Source organism: Oreochromis niloticus, linkage group LG18 (genome assembly GCF_001858045.2).
Source record: "Oreochromis niloticus isolate F11D_XX linkage group LG18, O_niloticus_UMD_NMBU, whole genome shotgun sequence".
Taxonomy (NCBI): Eukaryota; Metazoa; Chordata; class Actinopteri; order Cichliformes; family Cichlidae; genus Oreochromis; species Oreochromis niloticus.
In genome coordinates this window covers 15,930,366-15,948,188 of record NC_031982.2, presented here as the reverse complement: position 1 = coordinate 15,948,188, position 17,823 = coordinate 15,930,366, and the positions used below count along the sequence as shown (strand labels likewise).

General features: G+C 41.9%; 1 protein-coding gene and 1 non-coding gene across 2 annotated transcripts; both read left to right on the top strand.

Moving 5' to 3' along the window:
• The first annotated feature begins 943 nt into the window (after positions 1-943).
• On the top strand, positions 944-1,026 carry trnal-uaa (transfer RNA leucine (anticodon UAA)). Its single transcript has one exon. It is a non-coding gene; the product is annotated as a tRNA-Leu (tRNA).
• Positions 1,027-10,087: 9,061 nt separating this feature from the next.
• LOC100692123 (angiomotin-like 2a) lies at positions 10,088-17,576 on the top strand. The gene is made up of 11 exons (XM_003437918.5): positions 10,088-10,284; positions 10,706-11,476; positions 11,940-12,108; positions 13,474-13,618; positions 13,714-13,803; positions 14,458-14,753; positions 14,842-15,017; positions 15,146-15,247; positions 15,371-15,567; positions 15,690-15,821; positions 16,227-17,576. Exons 2-11 carry the CDS (start codon positions 10,791-10,793, stop codon positions 16,310-16,312), a joined length of 2,079 nt encoding a protein of 692 aa, XP_003437966.1. The 5' UTR covers positions 10,088-10,284; positions 10,706-10,790; the 3' UTR covers positions 16,313-17,576.
• The last annotated feature ends 247 nt before the right edge of the window (positions 17,577-17,823 follow it).

Sequence of the window (17,823 nt, the reverse complement as noted above, 5' to 3'; positions counted from 1 at the left end):
TTCTTGCATCTCTGACTGCAAATTTCCGTGCAGACCACAACACACTGTCCTGCTTCTTGCTGTTCATGGAATTATTTAGACCTGCAGTTACTCTTCTCATAATACATCTCTATTCATTTTTGAATTCTAGCACAGACAGTCACAGAGCAAAGTACAATTCACAAGAAGACCTCTCAGGTATCAGCAGAAAAACGTGGATTTTCCAGTTTTGCAGACAGAACTTGGAGAGTTGGGTGCCTGTGCTCTCTTTGAAAAGTCACTCGAACGTGGATGGCAGTTGGAGTCAGTTATAGCATTTATAGCAAGCTTAAAATGCTAAAATAAATAAACAGATTTCCATTCAAAATACATAAATAAATGGAATAGATGTGAGCACAATTTGCCATAAATTATTCAGATGAACAATAGCAGCTGGGACTAAGTTGTGTTTCTGTAACACTGCAAACCTCTGTGCAGAGGGAAGGGAAACTTAAATTCCCCAAACAAGGGGTGTGAACCATTGTTTAAGATGAAGTTGGCCATCCTCTTCAACAGTCTGACATACAGAGAGTCTAGGTTAAGCTGCGATTTACTAATCAGCTTCCCTGACCGGGTCACAGTTTACATCAGTTTGTTCCTGTCCTTCAAAGATAGATTGCTGTACCATGACACCAAGGAAAAAGATAATACTGACTCAATACAACATCCATAAAACAGTGTCATAATGATCTTTTCAATGCAAAAGGAGGGCAGTTTCTGCAAGCACAACAAACACTGATAACCCTTCCTGCATACTGCTTCACAGTTTGTGTCAAAATTCAATCTTGAATCAGTAATAGTCCCAAGATACGTACAGTGTAAGGTCGTACACGTTCCACAGTTTGAGCCTTAACGTTTGTAGCATCGGGCGTGCTGGTATTGCAGGCCATGTATATAATAATTGTACATGAGCAGCAAGTTATTCATCAGGATGGCCGAGTGGTTAAGGCGTTGGACTTAAGATCCAATGGACATCAGCCCTCGTGGGTTCAAACCCCACTCCTGGTAAAATGTAACCAATGTTTGAAAGAGTTTTATCTGTGTAAGGGTGCTTTCACTCCATTGTCACCTCTTACTTTGGCACTGCTTTTCTGCATTTAATTCAGAACCACAGTGTTGCGGTGGTGTTTCCTCACAGAAAGAACGTCCAAAGTTCAAATTCACCATCAGACCGAGGACTTCCTGTGGGGAGTTTGAATGTTCTCACTGGGTAATCTGGCTTCCTCCCACTGTCCAAAAATATGCAGTTAGGTTAATTAGTGACTCTAAATTGGCTATAGGTGTGAATGTGAGTGCAAACGGTCGTCTGTCTCTCTGTGTTAGCCCAGCAACAGACTAGTGACCCATCCAGGGTGCCGTATGGCTGCTGAGATCGACTCCAGACCCTTTGCAAATGTGATTGGAGAAGTGGAAGAAAGTGAATGGATGGACAATAATAATAATAAAATGGGTGTTGCTTGTCTGACAGCAATTTAACTGTTTATTAGCCTTTTGTAATTTCACTGAAATTAAATGATGAACGATGGCTTACAAAAAGTCTTGACCCAGATATCTGCTCGATACACTGGAAGCATCAAAATACAGGCCATTGTCTCTGGAGACTAAATCAGGATACCAGTAAATGGGTTAGATACATATCAGAGTGTTATCTATCTTCTTCCTGAATTTTTCCTAAATTTGGAACTATTTATTTATGATTTTGGGCCATCTAACTGATTTATTTTAGCAAGCACTGTGCCAGATATGGCTGCACTACACATCCGTTTTGACATCTCTTCATACTGTATCCCCAGTGATTCATATCTGTAGTCTGTTTGCTATAAATGCCTGGAAATTCCCTTCAGTGCCATCCAACTTGCAGCAACATGCTGAGCTTCTTCCCTTTAAACAGACAGGCAACCAGTTTTTATTATCGCTACTATCAATCTAAACAGGTGTCAAAGAGGAATGATGTTATATGTTGCTTGCCTGCTTACTTCGACATAATTTCATCAGTAAACTAAACACCTAACATTGGAATTTGAGGTGTTGCGAATACATATACTGGGAAACTTATCATCAGCACTTTCCTGAGAACAGGATGCTACTTGAATGCAGCACACCTTCTTTTTGTCTCTTGTGTAATGTGTGAATCAGGAAGCCATGCCACTCCAACACTATCGCTTACATTCCCCACCAATCCTGACATATCAGGTGACCTTGTCAGCTATTCCGTCTTATTCTTTCCCACGAATCTAACAGTGCAACATGCATCCTGTCTTATCCAGTCTTTTAAACTCTCTGTCTGCCTGATACAGCCATCAAAGACTTATATGATCTGAGTCCAAAGATATGAATATGCTTGAGGGAACAAAAAGAAAGTGATAATGATGCAGAGATAGACATAGAGTCAAGCATCTTGTTGCACAGGCTTCAGATAAACTACAACACTAATCTCTGTCTGTGTTTATATGGCCTCTTTTTTAAACTATGACAACTTCATTCGATAAAACGTCTTTTAAAATGACCTCCAACTGCAGCTTAGAATAAAGCAGATAAAAAAGGCTTTAAATATATTGTGATAAAGACCATTTCATGCCTGTTAGCTGTAGCTTTTTGCAGGATTAATTTGTCTGCTTAGGTTCTTGATGTGCTTAAAGAGCCATAGGACCACGACCAATGGTGATTTCCATTTTCAGTTAATCAACAGATTATATCTAGATTAAATGATTAGCTCAGTATATGAGTAGTTAAAGAAAATAATGCCACTGGTGTGCGGTCTGCTGTTGCGCAGACATTGGAGAAAGTGGAGTTTTTATTTGGAGGTGAGAACTGGGATGAGTCACAACAAATGAGAAGGTTTAATCCCACCTCTTATCACACAAACTGTTGACAAGGTGGATTTTTTTCTTCCTGACAGTCTGAACCATTTGGTGCATCTCAAATTACAAACTTCCATATTTACACTTTCTATTTTGAGTGCCTACTGTAATTGTGTGCAGACTGGCAAGTGCAGCTACATGTCGTGTACTACGAGTATCTCTGTGGGGTAGTCATAACTTGCAAGCAGTAACACTGTACACTGTACAGTTATCACCCTTATCTTGAGCTAGCAACAAGCTAGCACAAGGTTTTATGCTGCCATTAGCAATGCTAGCTGGCTAATAGTAACAGATTTTAGGAGTCAATATCACTTGTATTGTGTTTTTGTTTAGTTTTTATGCACATTAAACTGTTTTCAATGTATAAAAAATTAATGTGAGTGGTCACAGACTCTTGCAATCTATAAGTGTTTGGAAATATCATGGTAGCTAGAGCAACAATGGTCAAATATTGTGACTGCTGTTTGTGGCATGTGCTCAGTTTCATTTGGGACAGCACTATTCTCTCCAGTTACTACTCATGGAAGTCTTTTAACATAACTATCCAAATAAAACGTGATTTCTAACCCTTCCTGATCTTTAACCTATGCACACAGCTCAATAAAGTATGAGAAAAATCAGCTCTGACTTTTTTTTGTCTGTTTTATTTCACAATGTTTTATAGAGGTCTGAAGTCAGTTATTAGGATGGTTGAAAAGTTCCAGTCAGTCTGGTATCCACCTCGTTTATCTCAACATGTAACCCATCATCTTTAATGGCATATTAATACCAGAATTGCTCGGGTTTATAGCCATCAATTTAGGAAAACTAACAGTACTTTGAACAAAGTTTTATAGTGTTACAGTGCAAGCAGCCTGTGACGTTGTAGACCACTGAATCCTGCACACAAACAAAAAAAGCCACATGATCCTTGGGGTTCTTGTAAAAAGAAAAAGAAAAGTACCATAATTTTGTTCCACCATGCAATATCACCTGGAAAGCATTTGATTGGTATCTTCATTTTTCATCATGACAATGATCCCAAACATGCTGCTAATGAAGTAAATGCATAACTGGATTTTAAAAAAGCAAACAAACAAATAAAAACACACACAACAGAACACTATCACACGGGGATTGGCCTCCCCAGAGCCTGGAGCATAGCTATTTTGAACCTCAACATTAGCTTTGAATGTCCTTCAAGAAACCTGGAGAACTATTCCTGAAGACTACTTAAAGATATTAAAGAAAGTTTGGCTAAGAGAGTTCAGGCTCTAGTGAAGAATAAAGGTGGCATTACCAAGTATTAGCTGTTAAGCCTGTGAGAATTGTGCATTGTACCATTTTTGCCTTGTGTGTGTTTTAAACTCTCTTAGACAAATTCTGTTATCATGCATTAATGGAAAATTATGTAATTAACAACCTGAGTCATTATTTTCTGCTGCATCTAGTAAAAGTAGACAATGATGTGTGGCTCAATACTTTTGCACAGTAGTGTTTCTAAAACAAACACATGTAAATTAAGTCTTTTAAAATCAGTTTCTGGGTCATACATCAGAGCAGGATGTGCTTACTGCTGTTTAGGAAGTTGGGACATGCTTGATAAAAAACAGGAAACAGAAAATCCAAGCTATGCAAGTTTACATGAGTGGCAAACTCATTGTATCCATGACAGTTTCAAAACTGACAGTGTTTTGAGAAGCAAACTGAACTTTCAAACAGGAACAAGCCCAGAGTTATTTTCAGCATTGTAGCAGGCTGACAAACAGTCAGAGCTTCTTTGACCTTAACTAGCAATGAACTTGTGAAATTCTTTACAAATAACATTTTAACCTGTCTTTGTCACCTCGCCCACATTTTAAGTGTTTCCCACAGTAATTTTAACCACTATTGGTATTTACTTAGACTATTTCTCTCCAATCAATCTTTCTGGGTTTACTTTCATAATTTCTTCCTCTATACATTAATGTGCCTTCTAGCCCTATTTCTAGAAAACTGCTTAAAGTCTGTTTACCATTAATTAAGGTTTCAATTTTAAATATGATTAACCTATATTTAATAACAGGTTATGTATGACAAGCTTTTAAGGTGGCAGTAACTACACTGTAGTTATGAAGCCATGACTTGATTCAGTTGCCAGTTAATTAGAGTTTTCAGGGTTTTTATCGTTTTTTATCGTTATTTTTTTATCGTTTTTATCATTAACTCAGTTTCCCTGAATCTTTTCCAGTGTGTTATGAATAAATCTTCTTTATTGTGGTACCGGTACTGGTTTTATTTTGTTGTATTTATCCGCGACACCTTAAAGGCCGGTCCGTGAAAATATTGTCGGACATACACCGGTCCATGGCGCAAAAAAGGTCGGGGACCGCTGGTTTAAACCCTGTTTATTTAGTAGACTCCAATTTGTTTAACTAAATGAAGATTCACACGCAAAAGTTACTCATTGAGTTTCACAGAGTTTCAATATGCATGCATCTCTTAGGCTACACTATTAAAAAACATTGCATAAATTTAAATTTCTATGCAGATGATACCCAAATTTATCCATAAAGTCAGATGATACAAATAAATTAGTTAAACTGCAGGAATGAATTAAAGCCATAAAGAACTAGATGACCTTTAATTTCATGCTTCCAAATTCAGATAAAAATGAAGTTATTGTACTTGTTCCTAAAAATCTTAAAAACATTGTGTCTAAACAGATATCTACTTTAGATGGCATTACCTTGGCCTTGAGTAACACTCTGAGGAATCTTTTGAGTTATTTTAAATAGGATATGCCCTTTATATGTGCATATGAAGCAAACATGTAGGACTGCTTTCATTCATCAGTGATGCTGAAAAGCTAATGCATTCGTAATGCTGAGCTGTTTCTTGATCCACTGAATGTTTCTTCTTCTCAGATCAATTTTCACTCTGTGTGTTTATACACCACTACTGTCTTTAATCATTAGCAATTATTAAACTCTCTCTGTCTGTCCCATCATAGTTTTAATTTGGTCCCTCACCCCCAACCTCTCCCTGAGCCTGCCTCTGTCAGAAGCTTTTTCCTGTTAAAAGGGAGTTTTTTTCCCTTCCCATTGTTCTTGCTCATAGAGATTGTGTGATTGTTGGAGTTTCTTTACTGTAGGGTCTTTACTTTATGTTATAAAAAACATGGAGGTAACTGTTGTGACTTAATACTGTATAAATAATGAATTGAAGATTTAATTGTCTGTTAAATAGCGTCAAATTGTTACTATAATAAGTAAATACACTACTATATACTGTTCCGTTATAAGATCTGCTTTTCCATCATTTCTTCAGTGTTTATTTTACTTGAACATTGTTTAATTATGCAAAAATAGAGGTGTGTACCTTTAAGGACTCCCCCACAGAGGTTTGCCTTCCTGCTGCTCTCCTTTTCACAAAGAGATTTTTATACTCTCTTTAACACATGCCTAAGATGAGTAAATTTAGACTCAGACTGTTTCATTTGTGCAACTGGTAGTTTGACTAGTCTTACTGTTGCCTCATTTGTGCTCATGTTTCCACGAAAACCACAAGAGAAATATGAGTTTACTGTATATAGCAACAACACAATTGTGTTTTATTTTACTGGGTGTTCTCGGATAGTCTTCAGTGCCACTCTTCTTTTCACAAACAAGGAATAACTCATGAAATATAAGTTTCGTCTGGTTCGGGGTTTCAGCGCCTACGGGCAGACAGACACTGAGGAATTTTTGTGGCAGGCCACTTTAGATGTTCATCTCCTGTAATGACTTTTTGAAAACATCCATAATTGTCAAAGGGTCAGCCTCACATTCCTCAGCAAGTTCACAGGAAGTGTGCTACAATAGGGGACAAAATGACCAGAGGCGTTGTCCACCAGCAGACACACACATGCTGACACACAGGGAGGGAGCAGAGGAAGTAGTGAGGTGGTGTTAAACGACTTGAGCAGGCTTTTAAATAGGTGGAGACTGTGCTGCTTCACAGTGTGGATCTGAAGGTGGAAATGCTAACATGTTCCACTTTGCTGACCAGTTGCCTCCATGTGAGTGCCGCCCACAGAGACACAATGTCTGCATGTTCTTTCTTTCTTCTTCTTCTTCTTTTTAAGAAAGAGAGCCTTTAACAATATGTATGCTCATGTCCAAAGCATGAGGCAATGTGTGTGTTTAATTAAGGAGGTAGGACAAAGACCATCAATAGAAACTCATCCAGCCTATAGATTTTTAGGTCTAATTAGATAATTAGCCTGAGGTCAGTGGCCACATACTGGTCGACAGTAAATTACTCATGACTGTTGTGCTATGAATGCACAGATTTCTTCATCAATTCACTCGCTGTTTCCAATTGTTTTTTGTTTCTGATGGGGACTTTTGGTGGGAAAATGTGCAATATACAGAGGCAGGATAGCATCTGTTGCACTCTGCGCCTGCTGCTTGGAGATATGAATCTTCTGTTATGACTAAAATGTCTGCTATTTAAAGGCCCCATAATAAAAGCCAGAGTCATGTCTAAAGTCCTCAATATAGCAGCAGTTAGGCCCTAGCAGGTAATAAATAGTAGCTCAGGGTTGTGTTTTGGCTCTGACAGAAATAAAGCCTGCCATAAAGATTTGCTTTCTCCCTCGAGGCGGAAAGCGTATCCCTTTAAGGAAACAAACATGGATGCTCCAGCCCTGTAACAGACACATTTTACATTTGTATTGTGGTCAGGTCTATCCCAGCTTTCTCGCCATCCTTTCTTCTGTATGAAGACTTATCTCAGACTTATCTTAGTGGTAATGTTCAGATTTGGACTGTAAATCAGTAAAAGCCGTGCCACTGCATGCCATCCTCAGGGCTCTTGCTTGTACGATGTTGGGTACAACGAGTCATTATGTTTGTAGTAGCGGGGCTACAAAGACTCGGGATTCCAGGAGACAGCTGTCCCACACATGTACCACACAGGCACACGCACACATTTAAGGCATGTAACAGCTTCAAAACATGTGCACCAGCAGAGTTTTTATCAGCCCATGGTGGCCTGTAGTGAATACCAGGAGCCTAGATTTCTACAGCCCAGGGATAAAAAGTATGCAACCAATTTTAGGAGATTTCATTGTATTTCACAGTGCAATATTTTAGACTATTTCACTTTTACACCAGGATTTCATAAATAGCTCTAGTTATTATTCATGTGAAGCAGTTGCAATAAGCTACGCTTTGGTCTAGTAAAAAGTTAAAGTACTAGTAGGAAAGTCAGTGCATTAATAATAAAAACTCAAGGTAAAGCTTTATTTTGACAGCAGGCATTTTACAAATTTCCAACAAGAATTATGCAAAAATTAATAAAAATTAAATGCTTTTTTTTTTTTTGCAAATGCACAGTGTTTACACAGCAAACCTCCAAATGACCTCTCGATGAGCATTTTTTATTTAAGATTGATGAAGCACTTCCTCCCCCCACCACTACATTTATTTTTCAGTTGGGAAGCTTGTCAAATGCAGATAAACACATTTGAAACCAACATTTAATTGAACATGGAAAACTCACAGTTTCAGATGTTAGAACTGAACAGCCATCCATTTCCTTCCGACTATCCAGCTCAGGTTCATTGCTGGGGCTGAAACAGGGAGAAAAGTGGTGCTTACCATGGACAGGTTACCAATCTGTCACCGACCTAACACATAGAGCCAGACACCTATAATTGCCAGTTAACCTAACCTTATGCACATCTTTGGACTGTGCAGTATACGGAGTAAGCCCACACAGAGAACATGCAAACTTCACACAGAAAGGCCCAGGCTGGATCAGAACCCAGGACCTTTGTGCAGTGATTGCAGCAACAATGGCAACCACTGCACCACCACCGCAGTGTCTCGCTTAAATAAAAACTTTGAACCTGGCATGGCTGTTGGCTGGTCTGAGTATTTCAGGAACTACTGAGCTACTGGGATTTCCCCCCACAACCATCTCTAGGGTTTACAGAGAATGGTCTGAAAAAGAGAACATATCCAGTGAGCAGCATGTCTCTGGGTGAAAACGCCTTGTTGATCCAACAGGTCAGAGGAGAAAGGTCAGACTGCTTTGAGCTCATAAGAAGGCAACAGTGATTCAAATAATCATTAGCTTATAACCAAGATATGCAGAAGAGCATCTCTGAACGCACAGCACGGCAAACCTTAAAGTAGATGGGCTACAGCAGCAGAAGACCACACTGGGTGCCCATCTACTGATGACCTCTTCCAGCAGGACAGTGCACCATGTCACAAAGCTGAGTGACAGTGAGTTCACTGTACTCAAGTGGCCTCCACAGTCAGCAGATCTCAATCGTTTGGGATTCATTGGAACCTGAGGTTTACATCAAATGTGCATCAACATGGACCAAAATATCTCAGGAAAGTTTCCAGCACCTTGTTGAATCTGTACCACGTAGAATTAAAGCAGCTCTGACGGCAAGCAAGGGTTCAACATCATGCTAGCGAGGTGTAACTCATGAAGTTCATATGGCTTTTGCGCTTCCACTCTATGATGTCTTTCAGGCCTTGCTTATTTCAGCAAAACAATGCCAAATGACACTGAGGATGTTTTCCAACATGGCTCCCTAATAAAACAGCCTGGCCTGACAGGAATTCGGGTCTGTCACCGATTGAAAACATCTGGCATATTATGAAGTGAAAAAAATAATTAGGTGATGTAATAAAGTGGCAAACATACATGCATACTCTGAAATGCTACTGGCATCAAATTCAGATTGACAATAAATTTAACATAAAAAGCAATAACAAGTCTCAGTTTAAACAATTCAAATGATGTCTTTTTAAAAACTAAATAGACCATCCCAGCTTTCTTCAGAAGCAGAGTTGCACATGCATCACCAATGATTACAAGAAACATAAAACTATTATAATTACACATTTCTATACGTTCAGTTGGCCTGTTGAGTATGTGCGTTAATTATGCATGCTGTTAATGGTGCAGTACATGCAGTGTAGTGTGTTTTTAATTGAACTAAAGTGAATGATTCGCATACTTATGCATCACTGAAGGAGTTTATCGCATCATAACTGCTGCTGTTTATAAAGTAGCTCACAGTTTAGTGAAACAAAATGCTCATTCCTTTCCTATACTTCTCTTCCTTTCCTCGTTGGTAATAATAAAGCGCACTGCAGCTTCCCTCCTCCCTCCTCCCGTGTGGTTTTTACGCTTTTGATCCCCGAGGGACCTCGCGTTTTGCATTCCTGGCATTCCGACCTCAGTCCCTCCTCGGTTACTTATTATCGCCGCCTGCTCTCTCCACAATCATTTCACAGCAAGAGAGGATCGCGGCAACACGTCCAGGGGGGGAAGGAAAATGAGACACGTTTAACTTCAAAAAAGCTGATGCCAATAGTGGAACTATTTTTACTTCGAAGTCGAGGATAACGTTGGGTTATGATGAGAGCGTGAGCTGGTAAGAAGAGCGTCTTTCTTTCTGTTTTCTCTTGAACGCCAAAGTCGCTACAGTAAAACTTCTCGTTAAATCTTTGGTAATTGTGTTTTAATTAAAAGTTACTTACAATGTATTAAAGAGGAAAGTAGAGCTGTGGAGTGTTTTACGTGGTGGTTTTGTGCGCTTTTGCTCCACCGTGAGAGTGGAATTTTTGGCGCATGCACTTTTTGCCTGCAGTGATAAAATATGTCCACATCTGCATTTTGTCGCTGTTGGTAACATAGACTCATTGCCACACTGTTTTCTAATAAATAAACATTTTTAATGACTTTGTGTTGAAAGTGTTGCTGTTATTGTGAAAGCCTGCCTCAGCTTTATTCTCCTCTGATCTCACTGCCACCTCAGACTGATCCTACTTTACTCTCTCACCCCTCTGTTCCAGGTTCACAGCTGATTGTTTTTTAATATTTTCACTGAGGAAAAAGTCAACTGATTCAAAGAGATAATCACTAAGTTCACAAAGTAGTATGTCGTCCACCGAGGAGTCGTCTGGCAACGTCCTGCATCGGCTCATCCAGGAGCAGCTCCGCTACGGAAACCCCACAGACACCCGTACCTTATTAGCCATCCAGCAGCAGGCCCTGCGGGGAGGCAGTGGAAGCAACAGTGGACCCAGCAGTGGGGGCGAAATGAGCAGTAGCCCACAATCTTCTTTGGAGAGTCTCACCCAGGAGGACCCTCTGTACCCTCAGCTCTCTGCAAGGCAGGAACCGCAGGGCCAAGAGCACCAGGGAGACTACCATCACTCAGAAAGTGGCTACCAGCTGCATGGGGAGAAGCTGCCAACTTATGAGCAGGCCAAGGCTCAGTCTCAGTACATGGCCTGGCAGCTCCATGAGGGAAAGCTTCTGCATGAGGGGGTCTTCCACGAAGAGGCTGATCTGATGGCGCTAAAGTGCAGCCATGTGCGGTCTCTCAGCGAGCATCGCATGCAGATATCTCTGGAGAGGAAAGACGCAGCAGCTAAAGCAGAGGCCATAAAGATTACCTCTCACAGCTACCCTGAGCTTCCTTACTACAGCCCGCAATGCTACCAGGGCCTGGGGCCAAACATGGACAAATGCAACCCACCCCCAGAGTACTCAGCCCCCATCCAGGGCCAAGGATTTATCCCTCACCAGGTCCAGGAGTCAGTGCAACCTCAGCAGCACAGGTACCAGAAGGAGTTTGGTTGTGTGTGTTTAAGCAACTTTAACATTACATCATGCACTCCGGTGTAATTTTTCTCACAAGAGCCCGCCCAGTGGCACCATTGTGTTTCACATGCGTAAACACATACTTTTAGTGTGAGTCACACCGTAGTCTGAATACTTATTCATATTTCCTCTTTGAAATACGCACCGGAGAACAAGTCCAGCCCTGTAGGTATTTGTAATGTTTGGCATACTGCAAAAGGAGAGTTTCGCATACTTGCGTTGCCTAGGATAGTTTGAGTATGTTCCACATACAGGCTTTTAGATTCTTCACTGGAGCCGGCTGGCCTGCCTGCGTATAAATTCATACATAGTGATACGTTAGATGTCATGCTATATAAAAAAAGCTCTTTCTCATATTTGTATTCTATTAAAAGTGTGATTGAGCTAGAGTGTCCTCTAATATATGCGGGTATCTCTTAGGTATGTCCAGTCTGGTCAGCCAGCAGAACCCCCCTGCTATGACACATTCAACAGCCTGCCACCTGCTGGCTTGGAGGAGCCCAACCAGGTGGAGCTGCTGCTGATGGAGAACGAGAGGCTGAGACAAGAACTGGAGGCTCACAGGGAGAAGAGCGGCCGTATTCAAAAGGTGAGAAGAACAGAAAAGCTTCATCTCTCACTGGTCCACAACTGAGATAAACTAGAATACTTTACAAGTACTTACAAAAAAAAAAGGTTTCTCTCAATATCTTTAATTTTTAAATACATTCAACACAAAGGAAAGGATTGCCACACCATTAAGTCATGAAAATCCCCAAAGGAATTTGGAGAGCATCCAGACAACACCCTCCATCTGAGCCACCTGTCTATGAAACACAAGCCCAGTTAACAGTTGCTTCCCTGATATCCAACCCCAGGCACACTCCCTCATCAGGGCAGACAGATGAGATCAGCAGCTGCTTCCTTCCACACCACAGAGGCACAAACAGAGGTCACAGCCTGCTACTGTGTTTACACACTCCTTTCATTGTGTAGCTAACCTAGTGGAGGTCAGAAAGTGTGCGTGTATGTGTGTGCGCGTGCAGAGGCCATAGATTTTCACTCTAATCTGGGGCTTGTCACACAGCAGCCAGTTGGGTTTCGACCCCCACACGGTTAATGAGTGCTTGGGTGGGGGTCTACAGCAGTCAAGTGGTGGGCTGCCCTTAAAAAGTGAAAGGTCTTTTTTGTTTTCGTACCCAGCACCACTTTTTCCATGTTCTCCCTTTTAAAACAGCTCTGCTTTTACAGCCATGTTGTTGCTTTTTGTGACTGAGTGTCAGACCAAACTGGCTCCTAAAATGAGATATTTACTCGTTCAACATAGTGGAAACGGCTTTGGTGACATTTGATATCTCAGCCAATTTATGCTTTAAAAAAATCCATTTTGCTCTCTGCTGGAGTTATGTCACATGGCCCTTGCCTTGTCTCAACCTTAAAGAATGATAATTGCCAGGGTTGGAAAGTTTTCTCCGTCAGGCCGCAGCCCTGGGTAAACATGCCTGTGTGACTGCCGTAATGGTGGGTGTCTCTTTGCTGTTTTCCACAAGCCAGGCACAGGCATGCACACCTTCCCTCCACTGGCAGCCTTCCCAGTTCTGTATGTGTGTGTGTGAGAGAGAGAGAGAGCCTTTGTGTGTGTGTATGTGCATGCTCCTGTGTGCTCACACACCTGGAACTGAAGCTATCAGCGCTCAGGAATGTAGATATAAATCAGTCGCAAAGGGAGTGGTGCGAGCTTAAATTCCTTCTCAGAATTACACCACACACATGTTCACACACACACAGAGTGTGCTTTATTCACATACATTCATGTGAACCCATATATGTATCTTGTGCTATAACAGCGTGAATCAACATTCCAGCTCCTCTTCAGCATGTCAAGTAGGTTAACCGAAAATTCCTTCTCTTCTCCTTTCTTCCTCTTTTCCAACCCTCCCATTTCTCCCCCCTCCCCCTCCTCCTTCCGTTGCAGTTGGAGCAGGAGATCCAGCGTATTTCGGAGGCCCATGAGACACTGAGGGAGGCCAGCAATAAGAGAGAGAACTTGGAACAGACACTGAGGAGGAGGCTTGTGGCTGAAGTCAGGAGGCTGCAGGATTTCAACAGAGACCTTAGAGGTACTGACACCAAACTGCAGTATTCAGTGACACCAGCTCCAGCAGGTCCAAGGTTTTCAAATTAGTCTAATTTTTGAAACTTTGCTGCATCACAGAAAACCTGGAAAATGCCAGGACGCACGTTGCAAAAGAAGTCAAGGCGGCCGACCATAACCAGAACATCATGGCAAAGCTCCTTGAACAAAGTAAGTATGTCGTTTTGTTGGGCTAGTTTCCTCTCCACTCCTCCTCCTTTTCCTCCTCTAGAATCGGCATGCTTGATTGGACTGGATTGTAGCATACCATGGGCCCCCTTCTGTTGCTAAGGGCATCATTTCATGCAGGAATTTCACTTACATAACTTCAGCTTATTTGGTAAGAGGGCTTTATAATAGGGAACTCAATCCATGCACCTCCTTGCAAAAGGAAATGAAGCCATTCTAAATCACAGAGCAGCAGTGCAAGTGGTAGAAATGAAGTCCCCCCCACCACCATCACCTCCTTCACCACCACCACCTGTGTGTGAGTTTGATTTTCAAGCGGGGTTGTGGTGTTTGCATGGCCTTGATGAGGAATGCTCTGTGCTATGTGGGTCAAAGGGATAGGGCAGATTTCTCCCCCTTCCCGCTCTCAGCATTCCGGGAGTGCTTCACTAAATGAAGAACACTGGCCACCATGTAAAAACTCGGGTACTTATTCGGTTTTAGGAGGGATAATTGCGGATTAACTTTCCGTACTTTTTCAGAAAAGACTTGAGAAAAGTTTGAAAAAAACTTTCACTTCCATTCTGTCCAACACACTCTGACTCTAATCCTGTAATGCTCTTCATCTGACCGTGTTTACTTTTTCTTTTGATTCAGATGAGGAGCAGAATGCCGAGCGGGAGCGCATGGAGAGGGAGCTGCAGCGGCTGCGATCCACAGCTGAGGAGCAGAACCTCAGGGCCAAACGACTCGAGGAGGCCCTCGAGGCTGCTCGAGGACGAGGTCGCCAGCTCGAGGAGGAGCTGAGGAGGAAAAGGGCGTATGTAGAAAAGGTGGAGAGGCTTCAGAGCGCGCTGGCTCAGCTCCAGTCCACCTGTGAGAAGAGGGAGAGCCTGGAGATGAAGCTGAGGACACGACTAGAGCAGGAGCTGAGGAGTCTGAGGGCACAACAGGTAAAGCCTTTGTCCTTGGTCATATATGACGGCAGTTTTTTGTTTGTGTTTTAGGATCTATCTCAAATATTTTATCTCTTTATCACAGAGGCAGTCACAGCCCCCTGGAATGACCATGAACTCACTCCAAGAGCGCCTGCGGGAGCGTGAGGAGCGAATCCTTGCCCTCGAAGCCGACGTGGTGCGCTGGGAGCAGAAGTACCTGGAAGAGAGCACCATGAGGCAGTTTGCCATGGAGGTGGCTGCCACTGCCGCTGCCCAGAGGTAAAGACGGATGTAGCTTGGTATCTCATTCTCCTTCCGATGAATGCTGGGAATACATGTGTACAAATGCTCAGTTTAGCTCATTCAAGCTTGAATTAAGCCCAGGAAATGTTCTTTTTCTGTTCCAGGGACACCACAATCATTAACCACTCGCCCTGCCACTCCTCCAACAACAGCTTCAACGAGGACCTGCCAGTCGCCGACCACAGGAACCAGGAGATGGAGAACAGGTGCATACCTACTATTTATCAACCCCCTTTTTGATTTCAAACAAGCCTTCAGGATTTGCCTCTTTTATTTCAGCCACTATTTGGTTACCAGCTTTCTGACATGTTTTTTCTGCTCTGCATCAGGATCCGTGCCCTCTATGCTCAGATTTTGGAAAAAGATGCCGTGATCAAAATCCTCAACCAGCGGCTGCACCAGGACCAGGGTCGAAAGGACGAGCAAAGTCCACCTGCAAACCTCCTGAATGCAGCGGGGGCAACCCTCCGACCTGCGTCCTCCACTCCCTCCATCAGCCCCACAAAGAGCAACACTAAGACACGAGGTGAGGAGCACAAAGTTGCCATTTTTGATCCAAAGACATACATTTTTGTCTACTGCTGAAAGGTTTGAAATAAAAAAGTGCCGCTGACACATGCTGACATCTTCTGTGACGCTTTCTCGTAGGTAAGAGTCTGTCAGATGATCAGACTTTGCCCAGTCGTCAGTTCTCTGCTCAGTCTGAACCTGGGACACTAGAACGGCAGGAGGAGGGAACCAAAACCAAAGAGGCAGCCACTACAACTAAGCTCAACAGTGGTAAGCCCCTTATCATTTATGAATGATGGGTCAGTAAGCCAAAAAAGCAGCAATCTTGCACAAATTTATACCCCAGTACAGCTGCACACATAAAAGGCATTTTTGGCCTTGACTTCATGGAAGTGCATATTGATTAACCATGCTGTGGAATAACCAACCAGTCAGATACCATGTGTGTAGGCCATGGTTCATAATGTGGGCCATGTGGAATGTGCAGTTAGGGAATAATGTAGATTTGTTGACTGAGCACGCTCAGTAGAGTGGCCTGTTTGACTGTGGAAAACGTCTGTTAACCTTTAGCCACGGCTAACTGAACTGCATCAAGGACTTTTCTTTCTGCTGGTCTTAGCCTCAAAACACTTAAATAATTATCCATGTCTTCTTTGTTTGTTTTCTTTTCTCCAGACAAGGCAGCGCCTAAGAAGTTGCTATTAAACCCCTTCAGAGGCCTGGATGAGCTGGATTCGGAGGCAGTGGAAATCTTCATTTAAAGAACTGAGAGGGAGATTTTGAATGGGGATGGGGAAAAGAAAAAAGAAGCTATTTCTGAGTATCTGTGAAGAGGTGCAAGACTGGAACTAAATACTGGAGGCAGGAATGTTACCAAAAGAAAGGAAAAAAAAAAAAAAAGGACTGTTTTCACATTTTAGAGACAGAGCTGTGCTCCGACTCACTTTCTCTCACTCGGCTGGACAGCTGCAGGCAGTCTGCCTGGTGGAGTGAGAAAAGATGAATCTTCTGAGGTACTTGGACAGTATTTTGGATTGTAACATGGCAACGTGTTCTCAGAGAGTGTATGCCAAAATATTTATAAATAAATATATATAAATATAAATATGAATGCTGCTTTCCCACCCTGTATAATCCCTATTATTTCTTTTCCCAAACCAATGAATTAAAAAGCTACATATTTATCTTATCTGGTTTCCACATTCCCCAAATATTAACTTAAGCCTCAAGCTCTTCTAGATAAACATTTAGTAAGAGGTTATCTTTATGACCCACCCCTTCTCTTGAAGTATAAAACAAACAAACAAAAAAAAAGTGAATTTAATTCCGATCAGATCGATATTATCTTTATGTAAGACTCCCCGTTATTAATTAATTTAAGCTGATAGCACTGCTGATTATAGCGCTCCTGCTCTTTGCACGTCTTGAGTCTCGGGTAGCTGGTTCTACAGAGATTCAGAGGTGCGTGAACAGGGAGCCACATAATATATAAATGCATATACTGACACAGACCTGGTGTTGCAAGCTTGTAATTTTGGGAGGATGCAGCATCACGGTGTTTCATCGTCTCTATGTTTCTCATGCTCTTTATCTTTTTTTTCTCATAGTATGTTTGCATGTGTGGTTACAGTTTGAGAGTGTTTGCCCTGAAGTGGTGATCCAGCTGGTTTGGTCGCCATTTAAGGGCAAAAGTTGAAAATGCTGTGTTGTTGTTTTTCCTTTTGTTTACTGTGAGCTTTGAACTAACAAACAGGTTAATTATTATTATTATTGTTATTATATATTTTCTACAGATGTTTGTTATTTTAGATACGATAGTGCTTTGAGCGGGACGCCAAAGAGTTTTATGTATGTATGTTTGTTGTAAGTTATGTGCCGACAATCACGGTCTTGTCAAGCTGTACACAACCAACCGAGTGTTGACTTCAAACAGACATTTCTGTGAACTCGAAACAATATGAAGGTTTAATACAGTTGAATTGATGCAACATTTCATAAAGCAATAAAATATTCTAATATAATTTACCAGCTGTCTGACTTGTTTATCATTTCATTTATTGGCTGAACGATAAATACCGAGGTAGCTCCGGTAGCGCTTTTCTGATGAGTCTCCTCTCCGTTGTTACGCCAACTCCTCATTCCTGCCCCGTCGTTCCATCGCAGAGAAGAGTGCTCTTCATTAATGAATACCAGAGCTGCATTCTTTTGGGTTCAACTTTCTCGGGTGGCCAGCTCTCTTGTTCTCCTCTTGCCACGGAGAACATGCTTGGCA